Here is a 17,469-nt window from a genome sequence, read left to right on the forward strand (position 1 = left end):
TATGCTCATAACGTCAGAACTTCACTTTGACTACTTCACTACAGGAAGTTTCTATAGTATACATTAAAGAATAAATCTTTAAAACTAAGGAAATCCTGTACTTGATATAAAGAATGGAATATTAAACTTACCATCACTTCGTTGGAATAATGTAGTAACTCTTGTAACATCTCGAGCGGATTTAGAAGCCTCACAGTAGAAAGGACCGAAACCATCTCTATCCCATCCATCTCCTGTAGGGAATGTGACCTGTCTGACCAATGAATATCTGCTGTGTAGCGTATCTACTGGTGGTGATCTGTTTGTTGTGATGGGTGCCGATCGACCAAATGATAGTGTAGCGTCTGTATCTGGTTCACTGCGGTAACATTGATACTCCCATCTGTTGGATGAACCTACATTAGTGTATCCTAAGGTCAGCACTGTGATATGAACAAACTCACCTACAACATAAAAGATGAACAGAAATTCATTGTTGCTTTACTGGATACATTCAACTTTAGAGTACAGTACGTGTTCGTCTTCCCCCTTCACGCATTCAGACACTGCTTTTGGAGGACTCAGTTATAATAAAATAAGTGTACTGGATTAAGATGCATCCAGAATTCAAATATAATTAATTATTTAAAATCGTAATATTATTGCAGATTTGTAGAACCATGTCATTAGTACTTGGAGCTGGAAAATAACATAACAGCCATCAAGATATTACACTTGTTAATACACCAAGTTTCGTCTCATAAATGTATGGGTATGTACACTGGGAAAATACACGTTTATTCAATACCTAAACATGTGTTGATCAGCAACTTAATGCATTTAAATGTCAGTGTAGTATGTTTTGAGAAGCAAAATATTAAAATCAGAACTATAACCCCCAGACATGTAGTTCATAAATACATTGGTGAAGAAGGTAAAGATAAATTTATTACAGAAATAGTCCAATGAAAAGAAATCTTCATTCTAAAGCAGTACTTCACGTTATACCTTCAGTTAGACAACTATCAAGCAAAAAAAAAGCGACCTTCACCTGCAAAATTAGCAAGACTTGATATAATATGGCAAAACTTTTGACAGATAAATATCAGTAAATCCCTTCAAAGACGTGTAAATTCGTGCATGAAATTGGTGTTTCCCTTGAATTTCAAACTTCATATTCTTTTCTTCCACAAATACAGATCAGTCACAGATCAAATACACAAAATTGTTTGCTTAGAGTGAGTAGCCTTTACAATGTATAATACATCACAGAGATTTTACTAAACGGGAAAAAGGACAAAGATCATATATTCAAGACTTTACCCACATCTATGAGGATTTATCACTGTGATAAAATATGATTGTTACCATCTCTGACAAGACAGCAAGATGAATGAGCAAATCAGTTTTAATGAATTCCAGGCCTTCTTGTTTTACAATTGTTACAGTATTTTCTCATTCTCCCCACCCCCTTTATTTCTGTGAATACATGCCTCTCTAATCTTTAACTCTTTGGTTGCCCTCTTCACCTCTCTGCATGTCCAATCGTTTGCCACATGTGCAGTTTTGCACAAAACAATAGGCACCAATTGACGGAAAGATTGCTTTGAGCAACACAAAGTCTATGCAAAATACATATTTCTGGTGTTGATTAGCTCCATGAAAACCCTTTTAACACCGGTATAAAATTAATCTTGCTCTGGAACTCAGTGTTGAAAATTGCTGAATTCAAAGTGACACAGGGACATTATTTGCATGACATGTGTAGAGTAAAATTCCTGCTAAGTTCCTCTCAACCCGTTTGTCCCGCTTTCTCTCATTCCCTCTTTCTATTGGTTCACGCCTCCCCCTCCCCCTCTTATAGTCTCCTTCATTGCATTCATTTCTTCTCTTTTTCTCTTCTTCCGTGGAATTATCTTTCTTTGTTTAACCCTTTCTCCCTATCCTGTGAGCAAACGGAAGGGAAGAACAAGATGAACTGGGATGAAAGAGAAGTCCCTGGTCGTTTCCCACATGCAAACATAAAGAATTTTATTCTTGTTGCTATTTTCATTACATTCTGATTGTATTTACCAGAAGAGTATTTTTCTTTTTTTTTCATGAGAAAAAAAGGGAAAATACGCTTCATATGAATATATTTTATAATTACGAAATACAATTCAGGTTAGAGGTAAAGACCAGTATTTAAAACACCCCAATTTCAAAAAATGAAATGGAAGCTCTTATTACCAGTCATATGAAAGAATATGTTTTGACTAATACATGATAATCAAAATTTTGCCGGGAAACCGCCTACTAATTGATATATTTGGTAAATAGTTTATCTACATGGTTTGTGAGAGATAAACGCACGTGTCGCGCACGTGTGCGTATAGTCCCATATACATCTTTCTGTGTACAGTGCTTGTAAAATTACGAAGACTGGGCCAAATTTCTTATCATTTTGATGATTCCAGAACCTTGCAGTACACACCAATACTTATATGCTAGATGATCAACCTTTTCTGATCGATTCCACGATGCAATCGCATGACCATAACTGGTCTTAACCTATAAGGATTTGGAACAGAAGATAAATGAAAAATATATTCAGAGTTGAAAAAAAGTTAAAGAAAAAAAAGATTATGTGCTGTTTTTCAGTATTTTCAAAAACTTGAACTTTTTAAGGAATAATCTATTTCAATCATCATGTTTGTTGAAGCAAATGGGAGAGTTTTTAGGCACTATTTCACACAGGTATCATAATCAATTTGGCAATTCTGAAATTCCCATATGGATAGTAAATACAATTTTCAAATATTCATAACTTTCCCATTTGTCCAAGTTTGTTCCAAGTTTTACCAATCTACTCCTTTGGTATTTCTTCCTCCCGGAGCGCCGCCTCTGGGCCTGTATGGTTTGTGATCCACGCAAACTTTGGGCTTATATGGTCACGACAGTATAAGCCTTAACTGTTTATCATTATTACTAAGAGAGGAGTGGGGTTTGCATTCAAACACTGTCATCATTCTTACTGTCCGGCAAAGACGATATATTTATATGATTCTAACTATATCTTATCAGACAGAGAACGTGCGAAAGAGGTTGGCGACTACTCATCATGAAAATCTTTCAAAACCCCACATACATTTGTATTTTGCATTTTTTATTACGACAGTGATTTTTCAGGTATCAACAACGAAAGTTGAATTGTTATTTGGACTTATATATTTGCCGATTTCCTGACATTTTTGTAGAGGCTACCGGTCTATAATTTTTTTGTTTAAGTTTTGCTTCCCCTACCCTTACTGGTCGCCCATCCTACATCAGTAATAAGTCTTATGGGATATTTAAAAAAATCTCTACTCTACAGCGGTCAAACCAAGTCTGGGAAAGTCGAGGATTTGCAAAGTGTTATCATGCGTCTGGTTGGTAGATCAAATGCGAGCAGCTAGGGGAGGTCTAAACATTTCTATGAGCACCCTGATATTATAAGAATGGGGACAGCCCGAATCAACTACGCTGGAAGCAAGCAAACAGACACCTCACATTCAACAAGCATTTCTCTCGTCATCAAGATATTTCTGAAAAGGAAATTAACTGCGCATAAACTGAAAAGGACTGAAATTTTGTCCCTTCAAGCATTACACATTTTTTTTTCTTTCAATGAAAAAAGTAAACATACTGTAAGCCCCCCTAAACACAATTGACGTATATCACAACCTTGAACCACGCTCGCTGAGGGCAAAGTACAACGAAATTTTTCATATCATAATAGAAGTATTTTCAATGACCATGGTTCCAATTCTATTCAATGAAACCATGGTCATTATGCATGAATATGTACACAGTACATATTGGTAGAACGGGTTTATTATATGCACATATCGGCGTTCTTATCAATCATCATCAATACAATTATTCCCAGACTAACATGTAGTATAATATACATGATATAGTCACTATAGTACGTTTCGATTTCTGAACAGAAGGATTTCTTCTCAGCTCATAATATGTATCCCGAGTACTTGAGTTTGAGAATATTAACGATAGATAATATTTGCACGCGAATTTAAATGTGATAATACGGAACTAAGTTTTATCAACCCTGCATATATCTTTTCGCAATGGTTCATTTTGAGCGAAATCCTTTTAGAAATTTCGATATAGAGCAACGAGAAGTAATTTTTCCAAAATCGTGACTTCGGGGAGCGGGACCTGAGATTCTTTATCTTAACTAAAATAATTTTTAACAAAAAAATTATGTTTAAAAATATTTTGTGTACGGTATAACATTTAAACCAGGCGCTTTTACTTATAGCATTTCGAGGCCGAAGTTCATAGTTTCAGCAAAATGAACAGAGCAATTTATTAAAGCGTCAAAATCTGATCCTTTATGCATTTTGACATTTTTCTTCCGATTTGGATATATCATCGGTTGGTGATAATCTTTAATATTAGAACAACTTTTTTTGCAGGAGAGGTGTTACATTATGACTAAAAACACGTTGGTCCTTGATAGACTAACATGTTATAAGGATGAACAAAAATGGGAAACTTGGGGAAAATAGATTCAGACCAGCCATTTTCCCGATTCAAGACCATAGGATTCAAAGGGCTCGACAAAGGGTCGTTAGTCCACCCTACTAATTTGACCAGTGGTAGAGTGCACTGGGGCAACACTACATAACTTGTACTTTGCACATTAAAACTCAGAAGTTTACAACTCGGAGGTGTTGCGGGCGCAGGTCCATAGAAGACAACTAGCTGGGTAATCCAACACCAACGAAAGTGTAAAGTCAAAACGCATTTTATAACCTTGTAATTCTATATTTTGTCTATCCACAAGTTAGTATGAGATGAAAGATCATGTTTGTTAATTTTTGATATGTTGCATTATGTCATGTGCGTATAGAAGTTGTCACGATATTTATATACAATTTCCATATGTTTACTGGGCTCATAAAATAAAACCAGATAAACATTCAAATGAGATATGTATGTAATTACCATTGGTGAACTTTATTATTAAGTACATAACTAATGTTTGATACAAATTCAGGTTCCAAATTCTTATGAGGGTTAATTTACTCGATTGAATTGGCAGGGTAAGGACTGGGGAGACAGACTTCAAAGTCACAGGGCTACCCATGGAAGATGTTCTTCTGTTCTACTTATATTAGAGTCTGGTTGAGCAGTCTAGTTAATCAAATGGACAAGCAAGTTCAAGCCAAGTCATATTCATCATTGTTAAATATCTTTAATCTATAGGCTTTTATTGTATTAGAATGGCAGGGACCTGTTTGAGGAGTGTATTTAGGAAGCGCTAAGCGTTTTCAGTTTTTTTGCTCTTCATTCGTACTATTTTCAAAATTTCATTGTACATTTGCGTATTCTATGCTATAATACTCAGACGTTTTTGAAAGGTTTAATAAATATATATAAGCTGCATACGTTTTAAAGTGTCAAAACCCTTATTTCCAGAATAAGTCGGGGGCAACATGTATATATCTCAAACATTGTTCCTATTTCCAAGAGCTTAAAATCATAATATTATTTTTCTATTCTTTTATAGTCACATGATTGTATATAGAAACGGCACGAGGATCGGCGTAAAACGTAAACATTGACTTTGTTGACAACTCTCAGGAATACCGCCCTTAAAAAGGGAATGATATAAATAAATGCTCGTATGACCATAATGACATTTCATAAACCATCGACTCAGTCGTGATCACCCCAATACGCAAACGATCACACACCAATATGGATTGAATGGATGATAGCAACCTACCTTGTATCAATATCGGAAAACAGACGAAAAGCGACAGAGTTGATAAAAACAGTTTCAGAACTTTGAATGTTGCCATTTTCTCCAGTAGTCTCCGCAACATCCACATCTCACACTCGAATTCCAACACGTATTCTCAATCAGCTAGCAATCTGTTTACGGTGAACTCTCACCCGACATTCAGTGTGAATATCCACATACACCTTCCTAGTCAGATGGCGTCTGTACACTCTTGTACCAGGAACTAAATCCATGATATTAGTCTGTCATCAAGTCTCTCATGATAAAACTGATGGCAGGGTAATCAATTGAAATTAATTTCAAAGAAATTGCATTGACCATTGAAGAGAAGGTTCATTGATTTACAAAAAAAAACTAACTTTATTGTCATAATTGCAAAGGTGAAACTTTGATTAGACAGGGTTATCAAAATTCAATGCTTAGAAACATTCGAAATAATGATTATTATCAATTACAACACGCTTACATACAGCACTGGCTTATCACCTGAAGAGCTCTCCGAACGCTACTGAGATGTGTGACGTCACAATCATGTTACATGATTTGCACAAGCAGACGATGTCCCATAACATCTCACACATTTACAATGCCTGTTTTGTCATCTTCTCTTCAGTTATTTCTTTTACTTCACTTACCGTCAGGATAAATGTTTATTCACTTGCCTCATTCTAAACCCCGCGCATGGTATTATTTGATGAAAAATGCGGCGATAAAAAATAAAGGAATCCGTCGCATGCAAACAAACTTAGACGCCATTGTATTTTCAACTGCATACACCGCGATTTGTTAAAGAGGGAACAAATGCCGCCCATGCTGTCATTCCGGGGGTTGGCAATTTGATTGTGTGGTTTCGTTCACTGTTCAATAACCTCTATCATATCCTGTGTATTTACAAACAAACGATATTTAATCATCAGAATCGGTTTCATTTCCCTAATGGTGTAAAATGCCATAACATTTATATACACTAACCTCATTATAATTTGAGAAATAATAGCATTGCAATTATGTTCATTCTATGGGATGTATTGTGTATTGTTCGTCTTTTATTTTTACGCTTCACTGCTTGAGTAACATTTGCATTTCGGGAGGTATTTGGCATTTCAGTTTTCCTTTTAATTTGGTAAAACAAAGTGAGCAGAATAATTATATGGGTCAATTTCTGGCATAGGGATAGGTATTCTAGGGGCAAATTATGGGCCAACTGAACATAATACTTGTCATAAAAATTGCAAAGAATACACCTTTTTGTAGTATCGAATTAATTCTCATTTTTCTAATCTCTTTTGTTAATTTAGGATAAAATCTGATGGATAGTGACAAAGATTAAATATTTAGCCGATAGTATCAAAAGTATGAATTTGTCGGTTATCATGGTGTTGTGAAACAAGATATGACTGTCATGGAGTTGGTTTCGAAAAACTACTCCCTAAGTTCTCACAAGAGTTTGCAACGTTGGTTTTGCCGGAAACACAAATACATGCAGTGTATGTGACTATGGCTGATTTTGCAGCTCTAATTTGATGCTCACTTTACGACCATAGCAATTAGTGTCGGGTATTTAAGCGTGTGCAGGGAGTGTGCTGAATTTAGCTTGACTCCCGCGCACGCCTATACAGTAATCGTTATTGTTGTCCAATTTCGAAATCAAGTTTTATATCTGAAAAAAAACCCTTTTCCTTTAACAGGTTTAGGAGAACAATATGATTGGGCTACCTTTGAAGATGGATTGAAGCTAGACAAAGAGAAGTAAGTTTATGATGATAAGTAGCTTACTCAATTTGGTTTAAACCCATACTTCACTTATTAAAAAAATACATTATTTGTTGTTCTTTTTCAAATGGGTGATGCTGATCGGTGTATTTTTCCAATAGGAAATAAATGATTTTCTGAAATAAAAACTCATAGACATAATATATATCTTATAGTTAAAATTATGCCAATTTGTGTGGAGTAAAGATTTTAAACTTAAACATGTATATACAGTATGTTGCCAACTTAAAACATATCTAGAGCCTAGCTGTTGTGATCTACATGTGATGGATAAGCCTCCCTAGCAGACTAATTATTCTAGAGGGCCTTCTTGGCAGGCATATAGTTTTCATACAGAGTCATCATACTATTATGTACAGGCCTATTACCATGTGATCTCTAATAATATTTTTCTTTCAGCGACAAACCTATGATGCTGGTCAATCACAAGACTTGGTGTGGAGCATGTAAAGGTGAATAATCTCACATTCTTCATTTGAGATCGAATGACAGACATATAGTGAAGGAAGCAGGAAAGTTCTAGATGTATACTGTATGAGAAAACTTTTTGACAATTCTGAAGTGAATAATGCATGCTGGAACAGTGGAAACAGGTGGGGTTCTAATGTGGAACAGCAACAGGTTTGAATTTTAAATGGACATGTTTTATGAGATGTGAGTTGATCTAGTGGTACATTCACTTGGCAAGCTTTCTGTCTTTCCTACTAACTGGCTCAAGCGTACCTTGGCAACAGGTCGGTCCCCAGACTTATAGTAGATAATCATATCATGTCTGTAAGAACCAATTCTCACCCACACACACACATACCCAATGACAGGTTCCTTTTCCTTCTCAATCAACATTACTCATGAAATATTAGTCATGGAATTTGTTTGAAAATGTTTCAAAATATGGCTTAGAGTGAACCAGATCAAGAGTATCTTAACCAAATAGACAACAGCCTCTAAGAGAGCCCTGAACCCTGCTTCAAAGGACTTTACGCTTTGAGGCCATTCTCCCTCCAAGTTGCATTGTTACATGCTTGGACTTTTGTTTTGGAGCACCCTGGCCTGGTGGAAGTATTTGTTAAATTAAGATTTCTAACCTGTGAATTCTGGGACCATTGCCCCCCGAGACTACCCTAATAGGCCCTCATTATTTTATAAAAAAGTATCCATAATTTCTGCAATAAACATTTTGGTCTGTATTCTGCAAAACTTTGATCCCCGTGCTGGTCTTAGTTTTAGTTTTAGTGCAAAATCAGGTTGTAACAAGGAAGTATGTCTCAGCTCTACATTTTCTTAGTTAAAAATTATCTAAGACCTGCATTTAACAACTAAATTATTCATACCCTTACCTTGATAATCATCATATTTGTCAAATATAGCTAAATACTGACAGTGGCTAGACTAATATATTTGGCTACTCACAATCTAAGTCATGAAGTCTTAGCCTCATACATGTTATACAGGCCCAACAAGTTTCAATTCAGACCCTGCATAGAAAAAAAAAATAGTGCAGAGCCCTGTTGTAAAGTGACGATTGCTTCTTTTCCTGATGAATGTTATCTCATTGTGACACCTGCCATTGTGTTCCACACGTTGATACCTCTCTGTTTTCCTTTCCTGTTTTTACCATGTAGCATTAAAACCCAAGTTTGCTGCCAGTGAAGAAATACTTAAATTAAGCAGTGACTTTGTGATGGTCAACGTAGAGGTGAGTAGTCATTTTAAAATGCTATACATGTATATATTATATAATATAATATTATATCTCAGTAGTTCAAAACAGAGTCGGGTTTACTTTTGGCTAAAAGACAACTTGGCCCAACTGCAAAAACGGTCAGTTTTTGCAGGTTTAGGGTTAGGTTAAGGGTTAGGGTTATGGTTAGGGTTAGAGTTAGGGTTAGGGTAAAATGACAAAAACTGACCGTTTTTTGCAGCTGGGTCGACTTGTCTTTGAGCCCAGTTAGCCCGGGTTCTTCAAAACATGTTCACGTATCATGGATGATATTTTTGGCCAATCTAAAACTAGAATGTGAATGTGTATTCCAGATTTGCCTTCAGCCCCTTATTTTGAACATTTTATGCCAGGATTATTGACAATAGTAATTTCAAATGATACAAGGCACTATCCTCAAGTGTATAAACAGGTTAAAGTGCACCAATCAAAGGAAATATAAATGTGTGTATACATGTACCTAAAATGTATAATACCACCCCCCCCCCCAAAAAAAAAAAAAAAAAAAAAAAAAAAAAAATTAAACAAATAAAGGATAACATAAAATCCTGCATAAAAGGCTCACACAGAATTTAAGTCACACTTGGGTTTCGTGCACACCCTAGTATGCGAGTGCATAATTATGTGTTGGCTTTTTACTGAGAAAGTATTTAAACTATAATATGTCTTTGTAGAAATAATATTTGAAGCTTATATTTTGAATTCAATAGAGCGACTTGGAACCCGTTACATCACGAGTAAGATATTTTTTGGTTATCGGTTCACTTTAAGTACATGAAGTTGAATTGGTATGTGTTTATTTTCTTTTTTGAAGAAGTGAAGGGAATTAATATCATTAAAACATGCAGGGAATTAGTTTCTAAACTTGTGGGCCAGTGAATCAAAAGATTTACTTTGGGAGTTGAGAAAGTAGGAACTGATGTTGATAGAAGTATATATGATGGTACTGAAAGGGTTAAGATATCAAACTTTCATTGTGATGTTTTGTGATGTTTATCTTCCCCAGGATGACGAGGAACCTGAAGGGTCTCAATTTCAGCCCGACGGTGGATACATTCCTCGTATACTCTTTCTAAACTCAGATGGCGTAGTTCAACCTGACCTAATCAACACGTTAGGAAATCCCCAATACAAGTTCTTCTATTCAAATGCTCTAATGGGTATGTACAGCTTGTTGTGAGTGATACAGTCATGTATATGTTTAGTAGGTTATATAAACACTTCCTATAGATATTGATCTGCCGGATTAGAGGCTGGGGGTTGTAATATGTAGCCCCTTCCCCCACCTCCACCCAACGTTTCGAATAGACAGGTACAAACAATACTGTGACATTGCAAAACAAATAATATGCTTGGTTGCATGCTCAGCCAATTGTTCCTTTCAACATGTTTTGCATCTCCTGAACAATATACATACATGTACATGTACTTCAAATTCAAATCTGCAAAAAAGTAAGTTGAGAATTCTACAAAATAAGGTACAAATAATAAAGATCCCCTGCTAAGGCTGCTAGTGATAATGTAAGATCTAAACGATCTTAGTTTTTGTTTGGTTCCCTTACTTCTTTACCAATTATTAAATTGTGTAACAACTTCTTTCCAAATCTTATTTTACCTCTTATTGCCACGTTTCAAATCTTTGTCATATAATAATTAGCTTTTTATGAAATAGATCAATTGTGATATTTTGGGTTCCCACTTCTCTTCCAATTATTAAAGTGTGTAACAAGTTCTTTTCAAATCTTATTTTCCTCCTATTGCCACTTTTCAAATCTTTGTCATATAATTAGCTTTAAATGACATTTTTAAATCACGGTTTCTCTATTTTGATATCTTTTTTGTGGTCTCTCATTCATCCCCTACAGTGACTGAAGCAATGAAATCTGCAGTCAAAGCACTAGGAGGAAGCAGAAATGATGAGTTGTGACATGGATCTCTAGTTTAAACTATTTATCAAGCAATAATGGCAGGTGCCCACTCTTGTGATGTAAACACTAGGGCCCAAACTCACAAAGGAGGTTTAACTTAACCCATGGTTACTTTAAACCCTCATTTACATAACCCATGGTTTAAAAATTAGTGCAAAATAGGTGTTGCTTGCCTTGCGCGCGTCTAATATTGGACCTCTGACTGTGTCGCGCTGATGGGTTATGTAAATAAAGATTTAAACCATGGGTTGAATTTAAACCTCCTTTGTGAATTTGGGCCTTTATGATTTGTCTATTCAGAGACAGAAAGGTGCTAACTCTTTCTAAAAGTGTATGACAGGCCTTTTGATGTCCCTTACTAATACTACTTATCTTGAAAATAATAAGACATTTAAACATCACTTTTGTCACAATACGATACAAGTAAAGCACAAGTTCACCATTCTCTGATGGTCAGAATAACATTACCTCATATAATGTATACTATTTATATGTGATGCAGATATCGTCCCTTTGCCACATGTTAGCCAATATTGTTTTTTTATGGGATAGATATAGGCCTACCAAAGGCTTTCAAGATTATTTAACTATGTCCAGCGCAAGATAAATCTATACTGATATTAAAAGGGTTGTCATGGAAATAATCAAGACCCTAGTAATGGGTAATTTTGCAAAACTATGATGTACAATAAATCGTGTCATTTAGTAGTGCCTGTCGTTTTGTGCACGTGTGGTAAACAAGTGACCTTGCAGAGAGTTGAAGAAAGCACCCAAAATGTTAATGCCCCACTGGCTTTCGAGTGTAAACTTTGTTTGAAGTTAATATTGTACTGTGGTCAAAACAGATATATTTATATTGTAATGGTTCGTTCGTTCATGTCTCCTTAGATCAGGATAGTTATGTAAAGTTCCTTAATTAAATTAAATTAAATTAAGTTCTTCCATCGCCCGATTGCTGCAATGGCCGTTTCATTAACAAGGGCCAGGTCTTCATCTGTAACAGTGATTCATGCCTTTGAAGATAGTTCGTGGTATACTTGGTCAAAAATAATAGTTTCTTTGAGACCAACATCATATACATACACACTTTAGTATTCAACATCACAAAGTGGATACTTAGTTAGAATAGGATACTTAAGAAAGGATTTTAGGAGTGATAAGATTTGTTAGGTGCATGAAAATGATTGCTTAGTCTATAGGCCTTTATAGTTGTATACTCTGTTAGTATGGGCCTTTATAGTTGTATACTTTTACAGACAAGTGCCTTGGAATACTCATATTTTGAGGTATTTTGAGGTACTTTGTGGATTAATCTGACAGTCCTTGACCCATACCATGCAAAACTTCATTATACTTATAGAGGTGGAAAATGATTTTTATACATTTTTGTATGAAATGCATGGACTGAGTATTACACAAAATACCTATATTAGACTCATGATTCTGGGCCCTGTTTCATAAAACTGTTTATGAATAACAAATGCTAAATTGCTATGACAAATTTACAAATTTGCTCTCAGCCAATCAATGCCACGATTTGAGTAGCTTATAAAAGTTATGGTACCTTGTTACGGATGACAAGTTTTGTGAAACAGGGCCCTGGTGTCTGGATAAAATGTTTTAATATTAATTTAAGGTGATTCATATTTATCCAAGCTCATAGTTGGAATAACATTCTTTTTTTTCTACAAAATCATGGACAGGCAATTGGTTCTTGTCAAATTGTCACAGATGATTACTTTCCTAATTGGTAGATGGACTAAGCAAAATACATTCTAGAGGTGACATATACATTGAGTAACAAAAGATCCTAGTTTGAATTTATTAGGCTGTGTATGTTATCTAGACATTTATAGAATGTTATTACACTGCATGAATAAAAAAGGAAAAAGATAAATATCAATAGTAATTCTGTCCATGATAACATTTCATATTCTTTCGTGGTAACCTGATATTTGTTTAGGTGACATTTATGGTTAGGGCTAGCATTGTGATTGGGTTACCGTTAGGTAGAGGTTTAGGTTAATGTACAGAGTTGGGACTAGGGTTAAACATGAATGTAGAATAGACTCGTGCAGGAGATAGAAGATAGACCATGGAGCACATGTCATCTGATCTTTGTGTCCTATAACACAGTTGCTCTCTCCCTTTCTTCATAATATGAGAGATAAAGAGAGAGAGAGAGAGAGAAAGAGAGAGAAGAGGGGGGGGGGGGGGGGGGGTGGGAGAGATAAACACACTTGTCTGTTGTGTCGCTCGGTACATTATACAATTACAGTAAAATATAAGTAATTGAAGTAAGAAGTAGGGATATAGAGGAGAATTGAGTGAAGGGGACATAAGGAGTGAGAGCTAGTAGGAGGGAGACAAGTAGAGAAAGAGAGAGAGAGAGAGAGAGAGTGGGATAATGAGTGGGAGAGAATGAGATGAGGGAGAGAGAAAGAGATGAGGGAGAGAGATGAGAGAGAGAGAGAGTGGGATAATGAGTGGGAGAGAATGAGATGAGGGAGAGAGAAGAGAGAGAGAGAGAGAGAGTGTGATAATGAGTGAGAGAGCATGAGATGAGGGAGAGAGAAAGAGATGAGGGAGAGAGAAGAGAGAGAGTGGGATAATGAGTGGGAGAGAATGAGATGAGGGAGAGAGAAAGAGATGAGGGAGAGAGAAGAGAGAGAGAGAGTGGGATAATGAGTGAGAGAGCATGAGATGAGGGAGAGAGAAAGAGATGAGGGAGAGAGAAGAGAGAGAGAGAGAGTGGGATAATGAGTGGGAGAGAATGAGATGAGGGAGAGAGAAAGAGATGAGGGAGAGAGAAGAGAGAGAGAGAGTGGGATAATGAGTGAGAGAGCATGAGATGAGGGAGAGAGAAAGAGATGAGGGAGAGAGAGAGAGATAAGAGAGAGAGAAGAGAGAGTGGGATAATGAGTGGGAGAGAATGAGATGAGGGAGAGAGAAAGAGATGAGGGAGAGAGAAGAGAGAGAGAGAGAGTGGGATAATGAGTGGGAGAGAATGAGATGAGGGAGAGAGAGAGAGAGAGATAAGAGAGAGAGAAGAGAGAGAGAGAGAGAGTGGGATAATGAGTGGGAGAGAATGAGATGAGGGAGAGAGAAAGAGATGAGGGAGAGAGAAGAGAGAGAGAGAGAGTGGGATAATGAGTGGGAGAGAATGAGATGAGGGAGAGAGAAAGAGATAAGAGAGAGAGAAGAGAGAGAGAGAGAGAGTGGGATAATGAGTGGGAGAGAATGAGATGAGGGAGAGAGAAAGAGATGAGGGAGAGAGAAGAGAGAGAGAGAGAGTGGGATAATGAGTGGGAGAGAATGAGATGAGGGAGAGAGAAAGAGATGAGAGAGAGAGAAGAGAGAGAGAGAGAGTGGGATAATGAGTGGGAGAGAATGAGATGAGGGAGAGAGAAAGAGATGAGGGAGAGAGAAGAGAGAGAGAGAGAGAGTGGGATAATGAGTGGGAGAGAATGAGATGAGGGAGAGAGAAAGAGATGAGGGAGAGAGAAAGAGATGAGAGAGAGAGAAGAGAGAGAGAGAGAGTGGGATAATGAGTGGGAGAGAATGAGATGAGGGAGAGAGAAAGAGATGAGGGAGAGAGAAGAGAGAGAGAGAGAGAGTGGGATAATGAGTGGGAGAGAATGAGATGAGGGAGAGAGAAAGAGATGAGGGAGAGAGAAAGAGATAAGAGAGAGAGAAGAGAGAGAGAGAGTGGGATAATGAGTGGGAGAGAATGAGATGAGGGAGAGAGAAAGAGATGAGGGAGAGAGAAGAGAGAGAGAGAGAGAGTGGGATAATGAGTGGGAGAGAATGAGATGAGGGAGAGAGAAAGAGATGAGGGAGAGAGAAGAGAGAGAGAGAGTGGGATAATGAGTGAGAGAGAATGAGATGAGGGAGAGAGAAAGAGATGAGGGAGAGAGAAGAGAGAGAGAGAGAGAGTGGGATAATGAGTGGGAGAGAATAAGATGAGGGAGAGAGAAAGAGATGAGGGAGAGAGAAGAGAGAGAGAGAGTGGGATAATGAGTGGGAGAGAATGAGATGAGGGAGAGAGAAAGAGATGAGGGAGAGAGAAGAGAGAGAGAGAGAGAGTGGGATAATGAGTGGGAGAGAATGAGATGAGGGAGAGAGAGAGAGATAAGAGAGAGAGAAGAGAGAGAGAGAGTGGGATAATGAGTGGGAGAGAATGAGATGAGGGAGAGAGAAAGAGATGAGGGAGAGAGAAGAGAGAGAGAGAGAGTGGGATAATGAGTGGGAGAGAATGAGATGAGGGAGAGAGAAAGAGATGAGGGAGAGAGAAGAGAGAGAGAGAGTGGGATAATGAGTGAGAGAGAATGAGATGAGGGAGAGAGAAAGAGATGAGGGAGAGAGAAGAGAGAGAGAGAGAGTGGGATAATGAGTGGGAGAGAATAAGATGAGGGAGAGAGAGAGAGATGAGGGAGAGAGAAGAGAGAGAGAGAGAGAGAGTGGGATAATGAGTGGGAGAGAATGAGATGAGGGAGAGAGAAAGAGATGAGGGAGAGAGAAGAGAGAGAGAGAGAGAGTGGGATAATGAGTGGGAGAGAATGAGATGAGGGAGAGAGAAAGAGATGAGGGAGAGAGAAGAGAGAGAGAGAGAGAGAGTGGGATAATGAGTGAGAGAGCATGAGATGAGGGAGAGAGAAAGAGATGAGGGAGAGAGAAGAGAGAGAGAGAGTGGGATAATGAGTGAGAGAGAATGAGATGAGGGAGAGAGAAAGAGATAAGAGAGAGAGAAGAGAGAGAGAGAGTGGGATAATGAGTGGGAGAGAATGAGATGAGGGAGAGAGAAAGAGATAAGAGAGAGAGAAGAGAGAGAGAGAGTGGGATAATGAGTGGGAGAGAATGAGATGAGGGAGAGAGAAAGAGATAAGAGAGAGAGAAGAGAGAGAGAGAGTGGGATAATGAGTGGGAGAGAATGAGATGAGGGAGAGAGAGAGAGATAAGAGAGAGAGAGAAGAGAGCTAGGTGATTGGGGATAAAGGAGAGAGGAGGAAGGGAGTGAGATACAGATATTTTTTTCTTCTATCTATCCTCTTTCGAGGGAATTTATTCACTCATATTGTAAAATAACAACTATTTACAACAGTGTTTATATACAGAATTCATATCATATATACCGGGTGAGTCAAAATAAAGTTTACACTCAGAAAATTGTAATTTATTTTAAAAGTCAGCTATGAATGAAAGATTATCATACATGTTTTGAACGAGTGTTATGTCCCGAATCGTTTGGTATCATTTTTGTGTGGTGTGTTCACGTTTGGATGAACAGGAGACATTGTTTGCGAGAGTGAAAGAATCGACTTGCGCAAAAGTATCAAAGGAAGAGAATGAATTGAATGTATCATTATGAGATGCATTGCAATATGCTTTTTTCAGAAGCAAAGTCACACACACACACAAACACACACAAGGAACACACACACAAAGCACATTTAGATGCAGACTGACAGAGCCTTTTGGGAGAAACAATTCATTGTGATGCACCAGATATTATGGCATTATGATTGAATTTATATTCCGTTTTGATATTAAACGGAAAATTTGCGATTTTACAGAAATGTTCATTACGTAATAATGACTTGGCTGCGTGTATTTTTCATTTATCTGAGTGTGCGAGTGCGCGGAAGTGTGTTTGTGTGTGTTTGTGTGTTTGTGTGTATGTGCGTGACTGACTGGGTTTGACTCTGTGTGTGGTTTTTTTATATGTATGGCTCGATTAGTTTTCTTAGGGATGTTTTTAGGATCTGTAAAGAGCGAATTAATACCCAATCCCAATTGTTTTGATAAAACATATCGGCATCACTTTGGCGCAAGTCGATTTTTGCACTCTCTTAAACAATGTCTCCTGTTCATCCAAGCGTGAGCACATGCCACACAAAATAATACCAAAAGATTTGGGATAAAACTCTTTTTCATAAGATGTATAATACTGTTTATAAATGATTTTTAAAATAATTAGGAATTTTGCTAGGTGTATACTTTTTTTTATTTGACTCACTTTGTAGTACAAAAATGAAACTAATGTGACATAATCAATAACTAAAATAATGAAATATTTTAGTTACTTCCTTTGTATCGAATTTGTTATGATTTCATTCCATATTGAGATAGGTGCGAATTTCTACCTTTAATTGTATTATCAAATACATCATGTATCCTGTGCTTTTCACTTCCAAAAATTCTCTAATATAGTTTCTATAGATAACAAATTGAGCGAGGTTTAATATAAGATTTACAAGATTTATTTCACTTTTCTCTAT

General features: G+C 37.0%; 2 protein-coding genes across 2 annotated transcripts; one reads left to right on the forward strand and one right to left on the reverse strand.

Annotated features, from left to right (window-relative positions):
• Positions 1-71: 71 nt before the first annotated feature.
• LOC115925250 lies at positions 72-9,156 on the reverse strand. Its single transcript, XM_030988883.1, has 2 exons — positions 8,954-9,156; positions 72-443 (listed from the first exon to the last, which is right to left on the reverse strand). The coding sequence occupies exons 1-2, from the start codon at positions 8,979-8,981 to the stop codon at positions 85-87; spliced, it is 387 nt and encodes a 128-aa protein (XP_030844743.1). The 5' UTR covers positions 8,982-9,156; the 3' UTR covers positions 72-84.
• Positions 7,452-13,100, forward strand: LOC586825 (thioredoxin domain-containing protein 12). Its single transcript, XM_030988890.1, has 5 exons — positions 7,452-7,519; positions 7,943-7,995; positions 9,166-9,239; positions 10,270-10,423; positions 11,129-13,100. Exons 2-5 carry the CDS (start codon positions 7,953-7,955, stop codon positions 11,188-11,190), a joined length of 333 nt encoding a protein of 110 aa, XP_030844750.1. The 5' UTR covers positions 7,452-7,519; positions 7,943-7,952; the 3' UTR covers positions 11,191-13,100.
• Positions 13,101-17,469: the final 4,369 nt, after the last annotated feature.

This window comes from Strongylocentrotus purpuratus, unplaced genomic scaffold (genome assembly GCF_000002235.5).
Source record: "Strongylocentrotus purpuratus isolate Spur 01 unplaced genomic scaffold, Spur_5.0 spur5_contig_840, whole genome shotgun sequence".
Classification (NCBI taxonomy): domain Eukaryota; kingdom Metazoa; phylum Echinodermata; class Echinoidea; order Camarodonta; family Strongylocentrotidae; genus Strongylocentrotus; species Strongylocentrotus purpuratus.